At 38.3% G+C, this 24,036-nt stretch overlaps 1 protein-coding gene across 1 annotated transcript; it reads left to right on the top strand.

Moving 5' to 3' along the window:
• Positions 1 to 1,552: 1,552 nt before the first annotated feature.
• LOC141609390 (uncharacterized) lies at positions 1,553 to 3,171 on the top strand. The gene is made up of 2 exons (XM_074428455.1): positions 1,553 to 2,592; positions 2,880 to 3,171. Exons 1-2 carry the CDS (start codon positions 1,635 to 1,637, stop codon positions 2,906 to 2,908), a joined length of 987 nt encoding a protein of 328 aa, XP_074284556.1. The 5' UTR covers positions 1,553 to 1,634; the 3' UTR covers positions 2,909 to 3,171.
• Positions 3,172 to 24,036: the final 20,865 nt, after the last annotated feature.

The following is a 24,036-nucleotide window of genomic DNA, read 5'->3' as shown; positions in this document are numbered from 1 at the left end:
TATATTTTTGTATGTTAAATAATTAACATTTATACATCTAATAAAATATAAAGTTTAATAAAATTTCATTGAATTAATTATTTTATTTTAAGGAAATTGATCATCTCCTAGTCTTCTATAAATATTTAGAAAAATTACCAAGCATTTTCTTTCTTTTAGTCTCCTTGAAATTGACCATCTTAATTAATTATTTTATTTTAAAGAAATTGGCCTTAATTAATTATTTTATTTTAAGGAAATTGACCATGTTTTAGTCTCTTACCAATGTTTAGGAAAATTACCAAGATTCTATATAATTTAATTTTAACCCAACTATATAATATTTGCATTGAGATCTCTTAATCGGGTCCATCACACGGCGCTATTGCTTTAAAACTATATAGTATAATTAATTTATATAACTTTCTTTAATTGCATTGAAACCCATTGATTTCTGGATTTAATATATAGTATTGATTGATTGATTGATTGATTGATACTCTGGAGAATTAATTATTTTCTACTTTGTATTAGATTTAGGAAAAACTGTTAATTATTGTGTTAGAATAATAATAAGTGTTCTAATCGAAACACTGAAAGTAGCTGTAAATTTTATCAAAAACTTTAGAGAAAATTGTTGATTACAACCTTTTATAAACCCCATTTTGAAAATTACAGCCTTATATAATTTTTTTTGAAAATTACATCCAAAATATTAATTTTCTTCTAAAATTGCACCAACTTGAGGTTTTTGGTGATTTTTGATGATGTTTTTATGATGTACCCTTTATTATTTGAGAGCCTACTTACCCAGATTTTTTACCTCTCCTTAACACAAACCAATTAATCACCCCAAACATCATAAAAACATCATAAAAATTCACCGAAATCCTCAAGTTGGTGCAATTTTAGAAGAAAAGTAATATTTTAGATGTAATTTTCAAAAAAAATTATATAAGGCTGTAATTTTCAAAATGAGGTTTATAAAAGGCTGTAATCAACAATTTACCCAAAACTTTACCCAATTCCGACCTCTCCATCAATATATAAGACAGTTTTTTTAAGGCCATGCATGTGTGCAAAATAATCCGAACCCTTACGTTAAATTAATAAACCGAACATAATGGGAGACAAAGAGCAAATCATTGAGCAACAAAGCTATGTCTTTGATGATCTCATAATTGAAGAAATACTTGTAAAATTGCCGATTAAATTTCTTATTCAAATTAAGTCTGTCTCAAAACAATGGTATTCTATAATTTCTTCTTCCAAATTTGCTATTTCTCACTTTATGAAATCCCCATTCTCTCATCCTTCTGATCCCGTTAACACCTTGTTTATCCAGTGTTGTAATAATTATTATTGGAGGAAATCTTCCGAGAAATATGCGGAGCATATTTCCGAGTGATACGTTGCTAACTTTGGCACAAAATCAGCACATATTGTTTTGATAGTATTTTGGCTAGCGCATAATTAGGAGCTACTTACTGTAAATTAGGAATGGCAAATACATTTGACCTAGCAATTATCTCTTAGACTTGTATATATTGATATTCAGTTGATGGAATAACACACACAATATTTCACAAATATATTTTCTATTATCAATTTCTTCATGGTATCAGGTTAGGTTTCGACATCACGAACCCTAAACAATGTCAGGCAACGAACTTGTACCGAATCCTCCGCCGCATATCACCAAACCTGTTTATGCACTTTCCAATTCCGATGGGGTTTCAGCCAAAATTACTCACGTAATGCTGAAGGGCTCCAATTATGCGGAATGGGCGAAAGGCTTTCGCAATGGTTTGGGGGCAAAAAGGAAGATCGGTTTTGTTGATGGTTCCCTCAAAAAGCCTTCGACTGATTCGGAGGATTTGGATGATTGGACTACCGCCAATTGCACTGTGATAGCTTGGATCTTTAATACAATTGATCCTACAATTCGCCCGTCTGTTACTTATCGAGACACCGCAGCCGAATTGTGGGACGATATTAAAAATCGTTTCTCTCGTGGACATGGCATCAAGATATATCAGTTGGAATCCGAAATTACCGATTGCAAGCAAAAAGAAGAAGAGACCATCATGGATTTTTATGGTCGTCTTAAGAAGCTTTGGTACGATGTCAATGATTTTGACGCCCTTCCTACTTGTGATTGCTCTGGTTGTCGCTGTAATATTTCTGTCAAATTACGCACCCGTCGTGAGACTCGCCAAACTCGTCAATTTTTGATGGGTCTCCTCCCTTGCTATGCAACTGCACGGTCCAATATATTGGGCTCTACCACTCTGCCCGCTTTGGATACCGTCTATGCTCGTCTTATGCAAGAAGAGGAAATGCGTAATCTGACACAGGAACGCACCACTGCCATGGCGTATGCTGTTCAAGGTGGCAGACCAGGCACGAAACAGGGGAAGCCACGCCTGAGATGCACCCACTGCAAGAAGCCCGGCCATAGCGAGCCTCACTGCTGGGAGAAGCACGGCTATCCAGAGGATCGTGAGCCACGTCCTGGTGCAACTTCTGGTGCGAGTAGCAGCTCCTCGGCAGGCCAGACCAACGTGGTATTCGGTGAGCCTGTAGTTGATGCGCATCATGTCCGTCTTCAGGGTAAGCACGCTGTTTATTGGATCGTCGATACAGGTGCATCCACACATGTGTGTGGAAATTTGAATTTGTTAACTGAGTGTGTTTTAATCACGCCTCTTGCGGTGGGCCTTCCTAACGGTGCTCGTTTAAAGGCTACTCATCGTGGAAAGGCTCGAATTAATGATACACTCGTGCTGCAGGATGTACTTTACGTCCCGGATTTTACTTGCAATCTTTTATCTGTCTCACAAATGCTAATTTCTCAAAATTTGCATATCCAATTCACTAATATGACTTGTGTTATTCAGGACCCTATCTTGAAGACGAGGATTGGTGAGGATGCACTTGTAGACGGACTCTACCATTTGCCCATGGATATTCCAAGACGTGTTAATGCTATCGAAGAGGCTGGCAATGTCGACTTGTGGCACAAACGGTTAGGTCATCCGTCTTTCAAGGCAATGGAGTGTATTTCTTCTATTAAGAATTTTAAGCATTATTTAGAGACTCACAAATATTGTGATATTTGTTTTCGGGCAAAGCAAACTCGGTCCATTTTTCCGTTGAGTACTAATAAAGCAGCGCATTTATTTGATCTTTTACATTGTGATGTTTGGGGCCCCTATGACCCGAATCAGGCATGCGGGTCACGCTATTTTCTTACACTCGTCGATGACTATTCACGTAGCATATGGGTGTTTTTGTTTAAATCCAAGGACGAGGTGTCTCGTCTTATGACGGATTTCTTTGCCTTAATAAAGCGTCAATTTAATTCCAATATTAAACGAGTAAGGAGTGACAATGGGACGGAGTTTAAACCTTTAATTCCTTATTTTCGTGAGCAAGGCATTATTTTCGAAACCTCCATGGTCAAAACCCCTCAACAAAATGCTCGTGTTGAACGCAAGCATCGTCACATTCTTAATGTGGCTCGTGCCTTGAGATTTCAAAGTTCTTTACCGACTGATTTTTGGGGAGAGTGTGTTATGACAGCCGCGCACTTAATCAATAGGACACCTACTCGGGTATTGCAAGGGAAAACGCCTTTTGAGCTGCTCTTTGGTAAACCCGCTGATCTTAATTTGCTACGGGTTTTCGGGTGCTTAGCTTATGCTAAGAATATCAATCCTATTGATAAATTTGATAGTCGGAGTAGGAGGTGTGTTTTTCTGGGTTACCCTTTTGGCAAGAAGGGTTGGCACCTATTTGATCTTGAGACGGGTACATACTTTCAGTCGCGTGATGTACAATTTGTTGAGCATGTCTTTCCTTTTTCGTCAGAAACAGAGGCAGGGTCGGGGTCCGACACTTCCCTTGATGACTCCCATGATTGCATTCCTGCCGATGATTATGTACCTGCTGCTACTGGTCCATCTGTTGTGGACAGCATTCCTGCGAGTGCTGAGTTACAGGTGCACGACAATTTGGCCAGTTCTGATGGAGGAACTGGTGCAACGGCTCACGAAAACTTTGACAGTGCTGTAGCCAATGACGCACTCGATACTGGTTCTGCTTCTAACACCGGTTCCGAGTCTTCTGTTGACGACGGAGTGGGTACTTCGACAGAGGGAGATCTTGGGCGTGGCAAACGGGTAAAAATCCCAAATAAAAATCATAGTGATTATGTGAAATGGGATAGCATTAACACGTCTTCGGAAGAGTCGCCCTCCGCCAATTCCGTCTCTGGTAGTTCTTATCCTTTAACACATTTTGTGAATTATGATAAATTTTCGCAGCCACACCGTCTTTTCCTTGCAGCTCTCACTCGGGAGGTAGAGCCTAAGTCCTTTAAAGAAGTCATGAAAGATGAGCGTTGGCGAAAGGCTATGACAGAGGAGATAGCTGCACTTGAATCCAATCAAACTTGGACCGTGAGTGATTTACCATCCGGGAAAGTTGCTATTGGATGTATGTGGGTGTTTAAAATTAAACACCATGCTGACGGTACAGTGGAACGCTTTAAAGCTCGGCTCGTTGTGCTCGGTAATCATCAAGAAGCAGGTATTGATTTTACTGAGACATTTGCTCCGACGGTTAAGATGGTGACTGTGCGAACATTTTTAGCCGTCGCCACCATTAAGAAATGGGAACTTCATCAAATGGACGTGCATAATGCATTTCTTCACGGTGACTTGTCGGAAGAAGTGTATATGCGCATGCCGCCTGGGTTTAATAAAGGGTTCGAGGGTAAAGTTTGTCGTCTTCGCAAGTCATTATACGGCCTACGTCAAGCACCGAGGTGTTGGTATGGTAAACTTGCTACAGCTTTATCTTCTTATGGTTTTATTATGAGCGCTTCCGATAATTCCTTGTTTTCTTTTCGCAAAAATGGGATTGAAATTCATATTCTCGTTTATGTGGATGATTTAGTAATTGCTGGAAATGATGGCAATGCTATTTCTAATTTTAAGTCATATTTACACAAATGCTTTCATATGAAAGATTTGGGTAAGTTGAAATATTTTTTGGGACTTGAGGTTGCACATAGCTCGAAGGGTTTATTCGTGTGTCAACGGAAATATACTCTCGACTTATTGTCTGAAACGGGTCTTCTTGGTTGTAAACCTTCGAATGTTCCCATGGATGAAAAACACCAATTGGCTCTTGCTAAGGATGCTCCTCTTGAAGATGGCGCACGGTATAGACGTTTGGTGGGTAAACTTATTTACTTGACTCTTACTCGTCCCGATATATCCTATTCGGTACACATTTTGTCTCAATTCATGCAAAAACCGACTTCTGTTCAATGGGAAGCGGCATTGCGAGTTGTTCGTTACTTGAAGGGTCATCCGGGGCAGGGTATTCTTTTTCGTGCTGGCTCGGTTCTCAAACTTGAGGCCTATTGTGATGCGGCCTATGCTAGTTGTCCGATTACTCGTCGTTCTATTACGGCTTACTTTGTTTGTTTGGGTGGGTCTCCTATCTCATGGAAAACAAAGAAACAAGCTACGGTTTCTTTATCTTCTACTGAAGCCGAGTATCGGGCCATGACCGCTGCCACATGTGAGATAATATGGTTGACGGGGCTGCTGGCCGGGATTGGTATTCACTTTCATGAACCCGTACGATTACATTGCGATAATGAAAGTGCTATGCATATTGCTAACAACCCGGTCTATCACGAACGCACCAAACATATTGAGATTGACTGCCATTTTATTCGTACTCATATTCGTAATGGGGTGGTGCTACCATGCTATGTTCATACTCAATCTCAATTGGCTGATATTCTCACCAAAGCTTTGGGTCGTCCACAGTTCAAGGTTTTGCTCGACAAGTTGGGCATTTATGACTCCCATGCTCCAACTTGAGGGGGGGTATTGGAGGAAATCTTCCGAGAAATATGCGGAGCATATTTCCGAGTGATACGTTGCTAACTTTGGCACAAAATCAGCACATATTGTTTTGATAGTATTTTGGCTAGCACATAATTAGGAGCTACTTACTGTAAATTAGGAATGGCAAATACATTTGACCTAGCAATTATCTCTTAGACTTGTATATATTGATATTCAGTTGATGGAATAACACACACAATATTTCACAAATATATTTTCTATTATCAATTTCTTCAATTATTATCTTTTTTCTTACGATGATGATCAAGTTTCTGATAATTTTGAAGATAGTTTGGTTGAAATAGAAGTGCCCTTTCGCGCCAAGAAAAATTATCCCGAATTTATAGGCGGCTGCAATGGGTTAATCTGTTTAACCCCAAAACATGGCGACTACTTCATTATATGGAACCCGGCTACTGGCAACATGCACAAATATAAGGCAGATTGGTACTTACTTGATCATGATATTGTTAGTGCATATGAGTGTGATGAACTTACAACTGTTAGTGGATTTGGGTATGCATCATCTATTGATGAGTATAAATTTGTTCAAATTATCACTCTGCCTTGGAAAATCGGAGGAGAGAGTATTGTTTATATGTTCTCTTTCAGGGAAAATAAGTGGAGAAAAATTGAATTGAATATGATTATAAGAGACTTTTCTCTTTTTATGGACAAGCGGTACTTAGTAATGAAAAATTATATTGGGGTGCTTTCGGCAAGTTTTATTATATTGTTAGCTTTGATTTGGTGACTGAGAGGTTCGACGCAATTCAGTCGCCTTTAGTCTGCATAGGAGACATGGGAGGGTTTTTGGGCGAGTGCATCTATAAAGAGACATTTACTGGTGATAAGTTAATACATATAGTTGACTCTGATGCAATTGTAAAATCTATTGATATACCAAAGGAGTTTCGCTTAGACGTGTTCTGTCATATTGTTGGGTTTACTAGGACTGGCAAATTTTTTGCGAACGGGGGAGCATCCGATGATGAGGAGGAGGACGAGGACGATCAACCCAATGAGGAGGACATCGGCGAATATGGTCAAGGGATATGGATAGTTGATCCAAGTAAAAAACCTATACAATACAAACCTCTTTTGAAGTTTCATAAGTTTATTAACTTTGCAAGATATGTTCCTAGCCTAGTTTCGCCTTTTCTTATTAAGGAGCCTTCCGAGGCAAATATACGACGCGTTGTTCCCAGACGTAGTTTTAATGGTGGGGCTCCATCGATGTAAGGACAAAATTAATACTCGATCCGTTTATTATAGCGTACTAGCGTAGCGTCCTTCTATTAATTCTGCATGCACATGTTGTTGGAGTTTTTTTTACTAGTACCAGTTTTGTTTTTAAGTTTTCGGTTCTTGTTTTTGTTCCGATTCAAAAATATTTGTCATAGCAGTAATCAGGGCGGAGCCAGGATCTCAAATTTGGGGTAGCGGAATAAAGTCGCGATAATTGTCTAATAATTTGAGTAGTGCAAAATATTGTAGTGAACATGAGTACATAACATACGTATATTCAAATTACAAAACAGTCAACCATTAAAGATTGGAAATTCGATAAACGGCTCAAGTTGCATGATAAATATAGAGCAAAATTTTCACATGCAATGACAACCGTATATAATATTGTTTTTATTTGTAATTTATGTTTACAGATTCACTATTTGCCGACTACTTTTTTCGTTTTTTCAGATGCATCAATAAACGTAATCATTTCCGAATGTTGTTTTATAATTTATCTACTAGGAGTATTTTTTTTATTGTATTTAAGTGTTTATATTTTTCAAATATTGTACAATTATTATAAATAAATTATAATTATAGAAAAGATACTATCAGATATCTCATAACCAAAATTTAACAATATCACGGTATTTTTAAGAATCTTAAGAGGCTTATTTATGGAAGAAAATAAAAATTATAAGGTTGTAGCTAATAAAGTAGTGTTCGTTTATAATAAGACAAACCGAAGAAAGAATGAAAAAATTAAAAGATTTAGTGCTTGTTATAGGATTCGAACTCGCATCACCCAAGCAAAACACATACTCTTTACCACTGAACCAAAGAACTTCACTTAACAATGAACCACGTTTAATTTATATATTACAAGCAACTGTTCGATCAGACCAGTTCGGGGTAGCAAATATTCATTCGTTTGGGGCTTGTCATCATCAAAGGGGGAATTTGTTGGGTTCCTTATGTTGATGATAACATGCCCATTTGATTTGTGTTATCTTAGTTTACCTTTTCAGGATTAATGATGTAATCAAGCTTGGATTAAGAAGTGTTGAAGTTGTTACTAATCCCTTTGTAATTAGTCGTGTGTCATCTAATGTACAAGTGAGAAAGTTAAGTATAGTAGAGTAATAGAAACAGTCCAGATGACTGTTGCTTCAACAAGCAAACAGCTGAGTGGACTAGGCCACAACTCGTAGAACTTGAAGCTTCCTTTTTATCTTTCAAATGCTTTCACGTGACTCTTATTTTCTAAGATAAAAACCTGATTTTATTAAGGAGGTAGTATCCAATAAAGAGTGGTTTGAATTATTCAAAATGTTTCCTCTTTATGCAAATTCAATCCTTTGGTTTTTAAGAAAACAAAAGTTGCTTTTTGCCATATTTGTGTTAACTTGTCATCATGTGACTTGTCTCACATCCTTTGTTTTCTGAAATTGCATGAGCATTTAAGGTTGTCTTTCAAACCTTCTTTCTCTATTCCTTCCTTTGCAAAAGACTCCTTTTTGGTGCAAGTTATTAGGTGGTTGCTATTGTCCTTCACATGTGAGGTCTTTGACCCTTCAAAACCCTAGCAACCCCTTCACTCATCTCCTCTATAAATACCGAGTCCCTCTTCATTAAATCCTCAAGACTTTTTCGATTTAATTCTTTCATGTTTTGCAAAGTATTTTCAAAAGCTTAAAATCGTGTCTTTTGCAAAATCCTTTTAAAAGTCTTCAAGTGTCTTTCGGTTTCTACATCGTGGCCTTTGTTGCTTTTTCATACTAAACTCTCTTGCTTAAAAGTGTTGATCTTGTAAAAGTTGTCCACCTCTATTCTTTGCTAAGAATGTGTTAGTGGAAACTTGATCCTTTACATTTTAAGTGTGTTAGTAGAGTTTAGGACGGAGTAGTCTTTAACTCTTGACAACCGGAGTAGGTTGTGAGTTGTTGAGTTCTAGGACGGAGTAGTCCTTTAACTCTTGGCAATCGGAGTAGATTGCGAGTTAGCTTGTCATAGAACGGAGTAGTTCTTGTACTAGCTTTGCAACCGGAGTAGGTTGGCGTCTTTTATTACAAGGGTCTTTTAGTTTTCGGAGTAGATCACTAAAGGAAAGTAATAAAAAGTAGATTGGACGTAGGCACTTGAGTTTCTTGCCGAACCAATTCAAAAATCTCGTGTTCAAGTGCTTATTTTATTTCCATTTGCCTTTTTACTTTGTTTGTTTGTTTTGTTTCGCTTAAACTTAGAAGTAATTCATCATATCACGCATTTGGTCTGCAGTCATACTTCACAAACCGAGACAAATAGATACAAATAACGATTGTTGCTTTCATACTTCAGCAAACATTCATCGAGATACTTGTTCAATCTTTCAATATTATTCAAAGTATCCTCTAAATCTCTTTTGTTCATTTAACTTACTTTAATCCAATAAAGTTGAAGTTAAAATTTTTAAAAGAGTACCTAATTCACCCCCTCCCCCTCTTAGGTACTTGAATCCATAAACTCTACAATTGGTATCAGAGCCTCGTGCTCTTGATCGAGGCTAACCGCCTTAGAGTTTGATTCGTGGGTAATGGATTCCGAGAAACACTCCAAGATCCCGGTCTTTACCGGTTCGAATTTTGGATGGTGGAAACTCAAAATGGAACATTACATCAAAAGTATCGATTATCAATGTTGGAACATCATCCAAAATGGACCTCTTGTCATTGAGGAAACCGATATCCTTAACGGTTTCACTAAGATAAAAGAGGAAAGAAATTACAATGAGAACGACTTCAAGCTTGCCGAAAAGAATTCCAAAGCAATGTCGATTCTTCAACGTTGTGTTGGTGAGGGGGAAGTTAGTCGAATCTCCGGGTGTCCTACGGCAAAATCCATTTGGGATTCCCTTGTACTTGCATATGAAGGGACGTCCCAAGTAAGAAAACACCGTATTGACCTTCTCATGCAACAATATGAAATGTTTAGAATGTCAAAGGACGAGTCTTTAAATAATTTTTCTTCTCGTTTTTCTTGTATAATTAATGAGCTTCAAAGTCTAGGAAGGAATTTCGAGTCCGAGGACATCATTCGAAAAATCCTTCGTAGTCTAACCCATAAATGGCAACCTAAAGTCACCGCCATAGAGGAAGCTAAAGACTTGTCAACCCTATCTCTTCATGAACTAATGGGATCACTAATGGCTCACGAGTTTAATCTCGATAAGCATTCTAGTGAGTCATCAAAGGGAAAGAGTCTCGCCCTCACATCTTCTCCAAGTGATGAAGAAGATGAGGAGGAAGACGAGTTTGCTATGTTCACAAGAAACTTAGCCGGGTTGGTCAATGGCCAAGGTAACAAAAAGTTCACTAATAATTACTCTAAAAAACGCTTTCCTAAGAGACGACCTACTTCCACCATGGGATGCTTTAAATGTGGTGATAAAACTCATCAAATTAAAGAATGTCCCAAGTGGGAAGAAATCAAATCTAAGGAAAGAAGAGAAAAGGTTAAAAAGGACTACAAACATAGAGTCATGAGTGCTATATGGGGAATGTCCGACTCTGAGGAAGATGAGGAACTCATCGAGGAGGAACTTGAGGCTAAAATGTGTCTTGCAAATCATGGTAAGGAAAAAGTCTCGAAAACCTCAAAACATGAACACTTAAGATGCCTCATGGCTAACCCCGACGATTCCGACTCCGATTCCGACAACGAGGTAAACAATCTAAAGGCCAAGGCTAGAACTTACTCCAAAGAGAAAGTATGTAAGCTTCTTGATCAACTTTTTGATAAGTGTCGGTCTCAAACTAATAAGCTTGATATTATGCAAAATGAGATTGAGGAAATTGCTCAAGAGAACTTTAATCTGAAAAATGAACTAAAAAAGCAACAGATCATTCATTGTCACTTCGAGGCATATAATGAAGTCAAAAGAGTCAACAAGTTAAACAAACATTTGACTAAAGAACTAGAGCGTCTTAGGTTGACCCCCACGGACGTCTCGGACCTTGAAAATGTCAACACAACTTTGGTGATGCAAGTTTCCCAACTAACCAAGGAACGTGATGACGTTTTGAAGGACAAAGATGGTCTTGAAAATGAGATCTATGACCTTGTAGTTGAAGTTGTTGACTTAAGAGAAACAGTCTCTAAGACTGTTGTTTTCCGACCACGAGTTAGACAAGTTTAAAAGAAAAAGTGAATGGTTGGAAAATGAAAATGAGTGTCTTAAAAGTGAGGTTGTTTGTCTCAAGAATGAAATAGAAGATCTCCATGATAGGCTTACTTTCTTTCAAAAAGGTATGCCCGAATGTAGCACTTCTAGGTCTTCACCTCACCATAGATCCGATGAAGTCGTTGATCTAAACAAAAGACTTGACGAGATGACATCTAAATATGAAGAGTCCAAAGAAAGAATCATTTATCTTATGTCTAAACTCAATAATCACACCCATGACTTCATTGTTGAGAAAAGATTGTCCATAGAAAGTGCTAACAATGATGAACTTAAAAGAGAAAAAGAAAAGAACTTGCATCTTCTCTCACGTGTCCATGACTTGACCAATGAACTTGTTAATGCTAAGAACATCACTGAAAAATGGGAAGGAAGTCAAACCGTGTTAAACTTCCTCACGAATCAAACCGACAAGTGTGAGAAATCTTTGGTTTGGGGTTCAAATGGAGCAGTCAAACCGACTGTTGCATCCAGAAGCCTAAAAACGATTTTAGAGGAAGGAAGTATGTAGGTCTTCCCGAATACATCATTTGCAATTATTGTGGTGACAATGGTCATGTTTTTAATGGTTGCACAAAACGATTTGATGACATTGATAAGAACACCAAAACATTAAAAGAAATGAACATTAAGAAAGACACCACAAGTTATGTTGATCACAAAAAGGGACCCAAATTCATTTGGGTTCCTAAACTCAAAAACTAATCTTGTGTAGGGCTTGGTGAGAGGCGGACGCAATTGGTACTTGGATAGTGGATGCTCTCGTCACATGACGGGTGATAGAAGCCAATTCCTCTCACTTAAAGCATATGATGGTGGCACGGTAAGGTTTGGTGACAACAAGAAAGGTGAAGTAATTGGTATTGGAAAAGTTGGTAAGTCATCCTTACTTTGTGTCGACAATGTGCGGCTTGTCAAAGGTTTGAAACATAATCTCCTTAGTATCTCTCAACTTTGTGATAAGGGTAATGTTGTTGAATTTCGTGCCAATATGTGTCGAATTTTTGATGCCACTACTAATGAACTAATACTCGAAGGAAGACGTGTCAAAGATGTTTACTTAACTAATTTGAACTCTCTATCCGGTCACACCATGTCTTGCATGAGTGTAATGAACAATGATCCTTGGTTATGGCATAAAAGGTTTGGTCATGTTAGTACAAAAACTCTTAATACCCTTAAAAGACTTGATTTGGTTGAAGGCATTCCTAATATAAAATTTGACATTGATAAAGTATGTGATGAATGTGCTAGAGGTAAACATGTTAAAAGTTCCTTCAAATCCAAAAGAATTATGAGTACATCTCAACCTTTGCAACTTTTACATATCGACTTGTGTGGACCAATGAGAACTAGAAGTAGAGGTGGTAGTCGTTATGTGTGTGTCATTGTTGATGATTACTCTAGGTTTGTTTGGGCACTCTTCCTAAGCTCTAAGGATGAGACATTTGATGAGTTTCTAATTTGGTTAAAGAAGATTCAAAATAAACTTGGTTTAAAACTTGTTTCAATGAGAACCGATCATGGAACCGAATTCGAAAACTCATCATTTGGTGCTTATTGTGATGACAATGGTGTAGACCATAACTTCTCGGCTCCTAGAACCCCACAACAAAATGGTGTGGTTGAAAGGATGAATAGAACCCTTGAAGGAATGGCTAGAACAATGTTATTAACTAGTAAGTTGCCTAAGAATTTTTGGGCCGAAGCGGTAAATACCGCTTGCTACATTTATAATCGTGTCATGATAAGGAGTATTTTAAATAAAACTCCCTATGAATCATTACGTGGAAGAAAACCCAATATTTCATATTTTAGATGTTTTGGAAGCAAATGTTTTGTTCACAACAATGGTAAAAACAATTTGGGTAAGTTCGATCCACGAAGTGATGAAGGAGTATTTATTGGGTACTCCGATCATAGCAAGGCCTATAAAGTTTACAATAAACGAACCTTGTTAATTGAAGAAAGCATCCATGTCATTTTTGATGAATCTAGTGTGCTTGGACAGGTACAAAACATGGATGATGATGATGAGGAAGAGGATGATGAATTTGAGATTGGTCTTGTTCGAAAAGACTTCGTGTTCACGGATGAAGAAGCTCCCAGCACTGAATTGCAACAGACACAGAGACGGTCGCCATCAAAGGAGAGCAGCAACTCAGGGGGAACACGTAGTACTTCTGATTCCTCTCTGGAAGCAATGAGACCAACGATCGTTGCTTCTACCTCAATCAAGAAAACCAAAAAAGTGAGGATGAAGAACCTTCGGGGCCAATGGAAACAGATCCACGTGGATGATGCGGTGAGGGGAACAAGAAACCTTTGTTCCAAAGAAGTGGAAACATCAAAGCTCTCATCCACTCACTAATCTCACAAGTGATCTCAACTCGGGAATTCGAACAAGATCATCCGTCAACAAACTCGCTCACCTCAATGAGTATTGTGCTCATAATGCCTTCCTATCTCAAATCGAGCCTTCAAATGTAACAGTCGCCTTGACTGATGCAGATTGGGTGCTTGCCATGCAAGATGAGCTCAATCAATTCAAAAGAAATGAGGTATGGCACTTAGTCCCTAGACCGCCTAATCGCATCCGTCATTGGTACTAGGTGGGTCTTCGCAACAAGCTTGATGACTCGGGAGAAATTGTAAGGAACAAGGCTAGACTAGTGGTGCAAGGTTATAACCAACAAGAGGGTATTGATTACGATGAAACCTATGCACCGGTAGCTAGACTTGAGGCCATACGATTGCTTATAGCTTTTGCGGCTCACAAAGGCATTAAACTCTTCTAAATGGATGTTAAAACCGCTTTCTTAAATGGATATTTGGAAGAAGATGTCTTTGTAGAGCAACCACCGGGTTTTGAGAACAATGATTTGCCTAACCATGTTTTCAAATTAGACAAAGCTCTTTATGGTTTAAAACAAGCACCATGAAGTTGGTATGATAGATTGTCTAAATTTCTTATTGAAAATGGTTTTAAAAGAGGCTCCGTTGACAAAACATTGTTCTTGAAGCAACAGTCCAGTGAACTGTTGGTTGTACAAGTATATGTTGATGACATTATATTTGGTGCAACAAATGAACTCCTTTACTTATATTTTTCGGAACTAATGAAATCGGAGTTTGAAATGAGCATGATGGGTGAGCTAGGATTCTTCCTTGGGCTCCAAATTAAGCAATCAAAGGATGGAATCATGATCCATCAACAAAAGTATATCAAAGAAATGCTTAAGAAATTTGGGATGACTAATGGTAAGCCTCATGATACACCTATGGTGGCCGGGTCCAAATTGGACAAGGATGAACTCGGTAAGAATGTTAGTGATAAGGTGTATAGAGGTATGATAGGCTCGCTTCTTTACTTGACCGCAAGTCGTCCCGACATTCTCTTTAGCGTATGTTTATGTGCTAGGTTCCAAGCAAATCCGAAAGAATCACATTTCAAAGCCGTTAAACGAATTCTTCGATATTTGATTGGAACACAAAATCTTTACCTATGGTACCCTTTACATTGTCCTTTTGATCTTATAGGCTTTTCGGACGCGGACTATGCGGGGTGCACGGTGGATAGAAAGAGTACCTCCGGAATTGCAACGTTCTTGGGTCCTTGCTTGACTTCTTGGGCTTCAAAGAAACAAAATACGGTAGCTCTTTCTACGGTAGAAAGTGAGTACGTTAGCAAAGCACATTGTTGTTCTCAACTCCTTTGGGTAAAACAACAACTCTTGGATTTTGGTATTATTTTTGACTCCATTCCTTTAATGTGTGATAATACGAGTGCAATTAATATTTCCAAAAATCCCATTCAACACTCTAAAACCAAACATATTGATATTCGTCATCATTTTATTCGTGATCATGTGGAAAAAGGGCATATTAAACTTATCTTTTGCAAGACCGAAAATCAAATTGCCGATATTTTTACTAAGCCACTTGCAAGAGAACATTTTGAGAAATTTAGACTAGAAATTGGGTTAATTAATAGCTTGTGATTTTGAGTATGTGTTTTACAAAATTCCCTAATTGATTAAATTAAAATTGGATATATGTTATTAAGTGTTCTAAGTGCATTGACATCATGTTTGGACCAAAAATTGACACCGTATTTGTGAGTCGGTAATCACTCAACCTCATATCTAAATTTACGTTTATAATATGCTACTTCGTGTTTTTATCTCGAGTGATTGAATTTGTCTAGACGGGCCAACTACTTTGCTTACCACATTAAATGGGCCATTAACTACCTCAACACTCCTACCTATCTCTACCCGTCCAAACCACCTAAACCCACTAACCCTTCATCTCCCAAATCCACAATTTCCTCATATCACCTACCCTAACCCACCATGGTAAAAACATCATTTAACACACCCATTCCCATCAAACCCACAAAATTTACCTCTCTACCTGTCACATCCAACCCGCCTACATCACCAACTCCAACCATGCCACCAGTCAAAACATCTTACGCCTTTCCCCCACAAACCTCAAACACGACATCAACAAACCCAGATCCATCTAGCCCTCAACCATCACCAAAACCCACTGACCCTCCATCATCCGACGAAATACCCATCTCCACAATGGTAGGACGACGCACTCGTGGTGGTCGGAAGAAAAGCTCCACGGTTCCTAGCTCCTCCTCCAACAGGCAGAAGCTCGTATTGGTTGAAGATGTCGAAGATGAAATGAATTTGATTTGAACGAAAATCCATCAAAATCCAATGAGTCCGACCCGACTCGTGAAAAAGAATAACAAAAGAAAAGAAAAAGCCTCCTCCTCCCAATTACCCCCAATCTCCGAAAATGTTGAACAAAGTAACATTGATAATCCCATTGATGATATCCCAATTGAAAATCCGAATGAACCTACCCAGAAAAAATCGAAACCTTCAAAGAAAAAGCTTGTCTACCTTGCTCCTTCTGATCCGGTCTCTCTTACCTCGAAGTGGGATCTAGCCATTGTTTGGGCTCACCTTGAGAGTCTCGACCTTCCTACTTCTATTTACAAAAGCGTGAAAGGTTGATGAACATCAAAGCAATTCACTCTCCTCGGGCTTATAATCAAAAATGGTTCGACCGCCACTTTGCTTTTCACTCGGTCCGTGATATGGTTCTAGCTCAAGGTTGGGAGAAGTTCTCGGAAATGCGTGAGCCGGTATTTGTGAGCGAAGTGATTCAATTCTTTACAATGGTACGGGTTGATAAGTCTGGTGAATTTGTTACTGACTAAGGTGAACGGTAAGCCTCTAAAATCGACTAACGATTTCGCTCATCGCTCTTAATATTCCAGTCGGGAGGCTATGACAGACTCCCCCTCGAAACTTGGGTAGCCTTACCATATGCCTCCCCTCTTAGCATTGCTCAAACCGTTTGTCCCAAAACTGTCTCCCCCGGACCCGTGAGCAACACCCAAATCCCACCTCCTCTTCGAATCATTTTTAACATGTTGTGTCGCTCAATTTATCCTTCGGGTGATAGAGGAAAACTCACCATTGCCTTACAATATTTAATCTATCACATTGCTACCCACAAGAAGGTGAACCTAGTTGGGCTAATGTTTAAACGTTTTCATCTTATCTCGACCAAGCTTCGTCGACCTTCTTCTAGCTTGATTCATTTACCCTATGGAATGTGGTTATCGGTTGTGCTCAAGGCACACGGGGTTTTAGTGAATACTAGCTTGGGTTCGTTGGATATGTGTGATGTTATGAGTGATGGGCAAATGGGGAAGATGCTTATCAAGGTTGAGAATGATGAGTTAATTTCTGTGAAAATTAAGAAGGACCCGGAAGTTGGGTCATCTAGTCAAGGGAATACGGGTAGTATGCGGGATGTACTCAATGCCGTGGCTGAGTTAAGTGCGTGGATTAGGGAAGATGCTCGTCAAAAGGACTTGGCTATTTCGGCCCTTGCTTCTACTTTGGACCTCATCCGTGGAGAGGTGGATATTATTTCCACCCTTGTGTCAACAAAAGAGGTTGGTGAAGATGCTCATGTGGATGATGATCCGTTGGGTAGTGGCTCGGATGGTGAACAAGCCTCCTCTCCTTAGCCTTTCCATTTCCTCTCGGCCTATTAACCCTCACCCGTGCCCCTTTATTTTGCTTCACCTTGGTTGTGCCTTTCTAAGACTTATTTTCTTGCTCGTTATTTTGAACATTTGGTGGTGTACTTTAAACTTTCTTTAGCTATGTTGAACTTTGATTAACTTTTGCTTAATCTTTGTTTATGTTGACCTTGTTACCTTGTTACAACTACATGTGTCTTTTTGTGTTTTCTTATGAAATATCTGCACTCTAATGCTTGTGACATCCCTATCCTTTTGATGATGTCAAGAGGGGGAAAAGGTAAACTCATGCTTTGAATCTCTTTGTTTATTGATTAAACTAATGGCTTGTCTAACCTTCTTAGCTTGATTCTTGTTTGGGGCAATGTAAAATTGTCTTGATAGTTTGATTCTAGCTTTTGCCCTTGGTAAGGTAATATTGTCCCTTCTCTATCATTTGATCTTGCTTGTTAAAAATCTTGAATCAAGGTGTTTACATTGCTTATACATTCGTTTAGGGCTTGTCATCATCAAAGGGGGAATTTGTTGGGTTCCTTATGTTGATGATAACATGCCCATTTGATTTGTGTTATCTTAGTTTACCTTTTCAGGATTAATGATGTAATCAAGCTTGGATTAAGAAGTGTTGAAGTTGTTACTAATCCCTTTGTAATTAGTCGTGTGTCATCTAATGTACAAGTGAGAAAGTTAAGTATAGTAGAGTAATAGAAACAGTCCAGATGACTGTTGCTTCAACAAGCAAACAGCTGAGTGGACTAGGCCACAACTCGTAGAACTTGAAGCTTCCTTTTTATCTTTCAAATGCTTTCACGTGACTCTTATTTTCTAAGATAAAAACCTGATTTTATTAAGGAGGTAGTATCCAATAAAGAGTGGTTTGAATTATTCAAAATGTTTCCTCTTTATGCAAATTCAATCCTTTGGTTTTTAAGAAAACAAAAGTTGCTTTTTGCCATATTTGTGTTAACTTGTCATCATGTGACTTGTCTCACATCCTTTGTTTTCTGAAATTGCATGAGCATTTAAGGTTGTCTTTCAAACCTTCTTTCTCTATTCCTTCCTTTGCAAAAGACTCCTTTTTGGTGCAAGTTATTAGGTGGTTGCTATTGTCCTTCACATGTGAGGTCTTTGACCCTTCAAAACCCTAGCAACCCCTTCACTCATCTCCTCTATAAATACCGAGTCCCTCTTCATTAAATCCTCAAGACTTTTCTGATTTAATTCTTTCATGTTTTGCAAAGTATTTTCAAAAGCTTAAAATCGTGTCTTTTGCAAAATCCTTTTAAAAGTCTTCAAGTGTCTTTCAGTTTCTACAGTCGTGGCCACTGTTGCTTTTTCATACTAAACTCTCTTGCTTAAAAGTGTTGATCTTGTAAAAGTTGTCCACCTCTATTCTTTGCTAAGAATGTGTTAGTGGAAACTTGATCCTTTACATTTTAAATGTGTTAGTAGAGTTTAGGACGGAGTAGTCTTTAACTCTTGACAACCGGAGTAGGTTGTGAGTTGTTGAGTTCTAGGACGGAGTAGTCCTTTAACTCTTGGCAATCGGAGTAGATTGCGAGTTAGCTTGTCATAGAACGGAGTAGTTCTTGTACTAGCTTTGCAACCGGAGTAGGTTGGCGTCTTTTATTACAAGGGTCTTTTAGTTTTCGGAGTAGATCACTAAAGGAAAGTAATAAAAAGTAGATTGGACGTAGGCACTTGAGTTTCTTGCCGAACCAATTCAAAAATCTCGTGTTCAAGTGCTTATTTTATTTCCATTTGCCTTTTTACTTTGTTTGTTTGTTTTGTTTCGCTTAAACTTAGAAGTGTGATTCATCATCTTTGTCGCATTTGGTCTGCAGTCATACTTCACAAACTGAGACAAATAGATACAGTCAGAACGATTGTTGCTTTCATACTTCAGCAAACATTCATCGAGATACTTGTTCAATCTTTCAATATTATTCAAAGTATCCTCTAAATCTCTTTTGTTCATTTAACTTACTTTAATCCAATAAAGTTGAAGTTAAAATTTTTAAAAGAGTACCTAATTCACCCCCTCCCCCTCTTAGGTACTTGAATCCATAAACTCTACAAAAAGAGACGCAATGTTGTTTGGATTTAAAAAGGGGTTGTCTGGAACACGCCTTTCTCAATCTACGAACTTCACTCGAAGCTGTAGGATGTAAAACGCTATGATTAATAACTCTTCAAATATTGCGCCCGGAACACGCCTTTCTCAACCTACAAAATGATCATTTTTTGAAAGGAAAACAATATTGCGTCTGTTTTCCTAAGAGAAGTACCTGGAGAGCATGCATCTCAGAAACTCGAGCTTGTTCATGCCGATATATGTGGACCGATTACTCCAATTTCAAATAGTACTATGGTGGTGTGCGAGCCATGTCAACTACTAATTGGAGGTTCAACCATGGTGATGTAGAGGGAGCAACGAAAATACAAAATGATGGTGGTTACTGAGAAAATGAAAGGGAAGCATAAAGAAGATAGAATAGATGCAGGGGCAAAATCGTCATTTTATTAATTTTTTCACCTGAAAATGGCCTTGGGTGCAAATTATAACCGGAGCTATTAATTTGGGTGTAATTTAAAAAAAAAATTTGACGTGGGAGTAAATGTAAAAATGTGTATTTGGCGTGGGTGTAATTGATAATTTACTCTATAATTTATAGCTTATGAAAAATATTATGCATAAAATCGAAACTCCATCGTCGATATCCTCAATCTGTAACTGGTTGCAAGGTGGTTTATTTAAAGATATTGAATTGATATTGTGATGTAAATACTGAAGTTTCATTAAAGAAGTTCTTTAGACGGAGTAGTTTACAAGTCGAGAAGAACAAGCGGATCATGTACATTATGACTATATTAAGCTTATTCCACCTAAAGGTACACGGGACAAGACTAACTTGAGTTATACAATTCTTGTCTAATGTAGTTTTACATTAATATAAGGGTTTTTTTGTCAAAAACTACCTTATATTTAGGTGTATTTGTAAAAATACTACCTTATATTTTTTTTTTTTTTTTCAACTACCTTTGTTTTCTTTGTTTTTGGTCAATAACTACCTACGCTAAGAATGTAGACATATTTGGTCTATTTTCCGACTTTAACATATCTCACATGACTCTTTTATGCTTTAATCTTACTAAGGCCCGATTTTGGGAAGTCATAAAGTACTTATGCTAAACTTTAGTAGATGTTTGTAGTTATTATTGAAATGTGAAATTCATTAATTTTGCTTATCTGAAGTTAAATTTTGATTTGGACCCAGTTGATCATTGTTGTTTGATGTTAAGAAAGTCATGTGAGATAAGTTAATGTCACTAAATCGACCAAATCTCGCAATATTTTCAGCGCAGGTAGTTTTTGACCAGAAAATGAGAAAACAATGGTAGTCTAAAACACGAAAAATAATATAAGGTAGTAGTTTTTACAAATACCCCTAAATATAAGGTAGTTTTTGACAAAAAACCCTTAATATAATTGTAAAACGGATCAAAACGCAATCATAATAGTGGGTATGTAGAAGTGATTACTAAAAGATCCTGTTTTACGATGGATTAGTATAAAACCCAATTCATAGACTATACAACCAGATGTACCAGTTGTACGGTGTAGTATCTGAGCTTTATAATAAAGTATGCTTATAATAAAGTATTCGAGCGAGTTTTATATTAAAGAAAATGAGCTTTATTAGAAAGTATTCGAGTTCAGCTATTTACACATTAAAAATATGAACTTTGAATTAGCTCAGAAAAAATACATATTAGCTTGCATTCTTATACCTTAGTTGTACAATGCTTATATACAATTGGTTGTATAATTCTATTTGTGTGTAAAACCGCCTTACATAAAAAAAAATTATTATTTAATTAATTAATTACATTTGAATTAGTAAACTTTGAAGAATTAATTATTTTCAACCTTGTACTGTATTAGAATTAGGAAAACTGTGAATTATCATAGAAAGTTTCCTATTCTAATTGAAAAACTGAAAGTAAATCAATCGATGTTAAAATAATAACAAGTGTTCTAATAAAAAAAACAGAAAGTAGCCGTAAATTTTTTTCCCATTATTATCATTATGAAGGCGACCTAGAGGGGCAGAAAATGACAGACAAAGTTGAAACCTTCGACCGGAATACGGTGGACTTGGAGTGGCGTAATGACGACCCCCTTACAAGGTTGTCGGTGCCACTCGACACAAAATCGGTAAAATAAAAGTACAACTTTAGTTCGGTCAAATTCTGTTTCTCCAACACCAGGCAAGCAGAGGACGTCATTCCCTAAAGATAACAAAACATCAAAAGTGTGTCGGAAAAGGTCTCTAGGACCAAAGGGTCTGTAGGATGACCACGACACCAGGATGGTTTGATTTGTTAGGATATCGTACGCAATGTACGTCTGTCTATAATTATTATATAACAAGAGGACGTCATCCAGGATTGGGGCATTGGCTAACAAGAACGGATATCCATTTAGAGGTACATTGTCCTTATAGTAGTGAATCAAAGCCCAACGCTGATCAGGTATGCGTTGATCGGGATAATAGGCGTAAAGGGATGAGGTTCTAGGAAATATGCAGAGTATGCGATTGTTGATTGGGTCGGATGTGAAGCGTGCACCCAAGTCAACAGGTACGGTGGGTGGTATGAGTATGGGACGCCACCTATTAGTATCAGCCTTGTAGGCGGTGTTGTAGAACTCACCAAAATAGTCGGAAATAACGCGAACTCCACCAAAGACGAAGATTTTAGAGCCGAGTGAGACACACTTAGGATTAACACGATCAGGAATACGCATCTTAGCAGGTAGATGTAACCACTTGTTGTTTTGCGATGAGGCGTCGTCGTAATAGGAGACCCCCGAGTGAATGACGTCTCCGTCCACGTCCACGTCCACATCCACGTCATCTTGCTGGTTTATGGTTGACTTCGTTGACCCCCCGATTGCAAACAACGTCTTCTCCATTCCAAATCCAACCTTACCCAATACTGACCCAATCGCATGCCTATTCAACAAAGATCCACCAATTTTGTTATCCTGAATATTTTCCCTCAAATTAACTACGTAGAAATCTGATACATCCATTGCGTTTGATTTTTCAACCAATATATTACCAATTTTGTAATAATTCGCTGAATTATTACCAACATCCCGTGATATCTTCATCCCCCTCTTTGATTCTACCTTATTTGATTCCATTTTTTCGCCTTTTTTTTTCAAAACCCTAATTCCCTCGATTTTTTATAGTAATGACTCAAACCTAACTCTAGATCTACAATATATTTCGTACTCTCTTACAATATATATATCATATCTCTTATTCCTTCCTAATAAATAAATATCAATAGTAAAGTAGCGGTATTTATAAAGGTTTTTCTAACGAAGGACACACATATATATACCATCGGTTTTTCTAACCTATGCCCACTAGTGTTTTGGTAATTTTCTACCAATTTAGGGTTAAAGTGGTCTTAGCGTTAGGTCGATATTGCGATTTATGTGAGCGTCGTATGTTATTATGTTTGAACGATGAATGCAATGAACACAAGCAATTTTGGTGACGCGGAAAACCCAATGTGGGAAACAACCGCGGGGGGAGACGGAATCCCACCAATATTTTCACTATAATTCGAGAGGAAATACAGTTCTTATGCTTGCTATGAATGCTAAAGTGTAATTCTTGTATCTTTCGATGATCGTTCTTCTTTGCATGGAGGTTCCTTATATAGGGGAGGCCGAGGAGCTAGGGTTTCTTACTTCTTCTCCAAGTTATTCCTAATTTAACAATAGATAGGTCTCTCCTTTCTTCGGATCTCGCAAGCTATTGGACCCTCACAAGCTTCGTCCGTGTGGATCAAAGCCCACTTCCTGCGTTACTCGCTGAGGCTGGCACCCTGGCTCCCTGGTATCCTGCATCCCGCGGCGCTCCCAGGCCTGCTGCCCCAAGTCAGCCCATATCCATATTTTGGGCCTAACAGTTTGCCCCCAATTTTTCGCGAAAGTGCAACCCTAATTATTTGAGCGGGAAATTGCAGTGTATCGTTGAGTGACTTCTCGCATACTCCATTTCAATTCACATTTTAGAAACCCCAACTACCCTCTCCTATTTAATCTCATCCGCCCACCATTTTCTCTTTCATCATCATTTCATCTCCTCAAACCTCTCAAACTTCCGTCTCCCCAAATTCCTTCTTTGTCAACACCTTCTCACTGCCAGCGCCGCCTTCACCCGTCTTCTCAGGTACTTCCATTTCTCCCTCCTCGTTTATTATGGCTAAGACCCGCTTAACTTCATCTTCCTCCACCACCATCGACCTTGAAAACGACGACTTCCCCACACAGGGAGTCCTCAAAAGACCACACTCCGGTGACTCCCACCTTACCCAGGAGGATATACCCAGAATCAAGGCTCTGCTGGGGCTAGGTGATGATGTGGTGATTCACATCCCCAAACCTGGTCAGAAAGCAGACGCTTTTCGCTCGGGGTGGATCTGCTTGTACACCTACCCCTTTGTCCTTGGCCTCAAATTTCCGTTCCCCCCAATGATCCAAGAGTTCATCCGCTTGAACTCTCTCCCTATGG

The sequence above is a fragment of the Silene latifolia genome, chromosome 10, assembly GCF_048544455.1.
Source record: "Silene latifolia isolate original U9 population chromosome 10, ASM4854445v1, whole genome shotgun sequence".
Taxonomy (NCBI): Eukaryota; Viridiplantae; Streptophyta; class Magnoliopsida; order Caryophyllales; family Caryophyllaceae; genus Silene; species Silene latifolia.
Note: the sequence above shows the minus strand (reverse complement) of the source record. Positions and strands in the feature narration are given on the sequence as shown.

Coding starts and splice junctions, on each gene's coding strand:
- LOC141609390 (XM_074428455.1), top strand. CDS start 1,635: ATGTCAGGCAACGAACTTGTACCGAATCCTCCGCCGCATATCACCAAA. Junction 2,593..2,879: donor GCATCATGTCCGTCTTCAGG/GTAAGCACGCTG, acceptor TGTGTTATTCAG/GACCCTATCTTGAAGACGAG.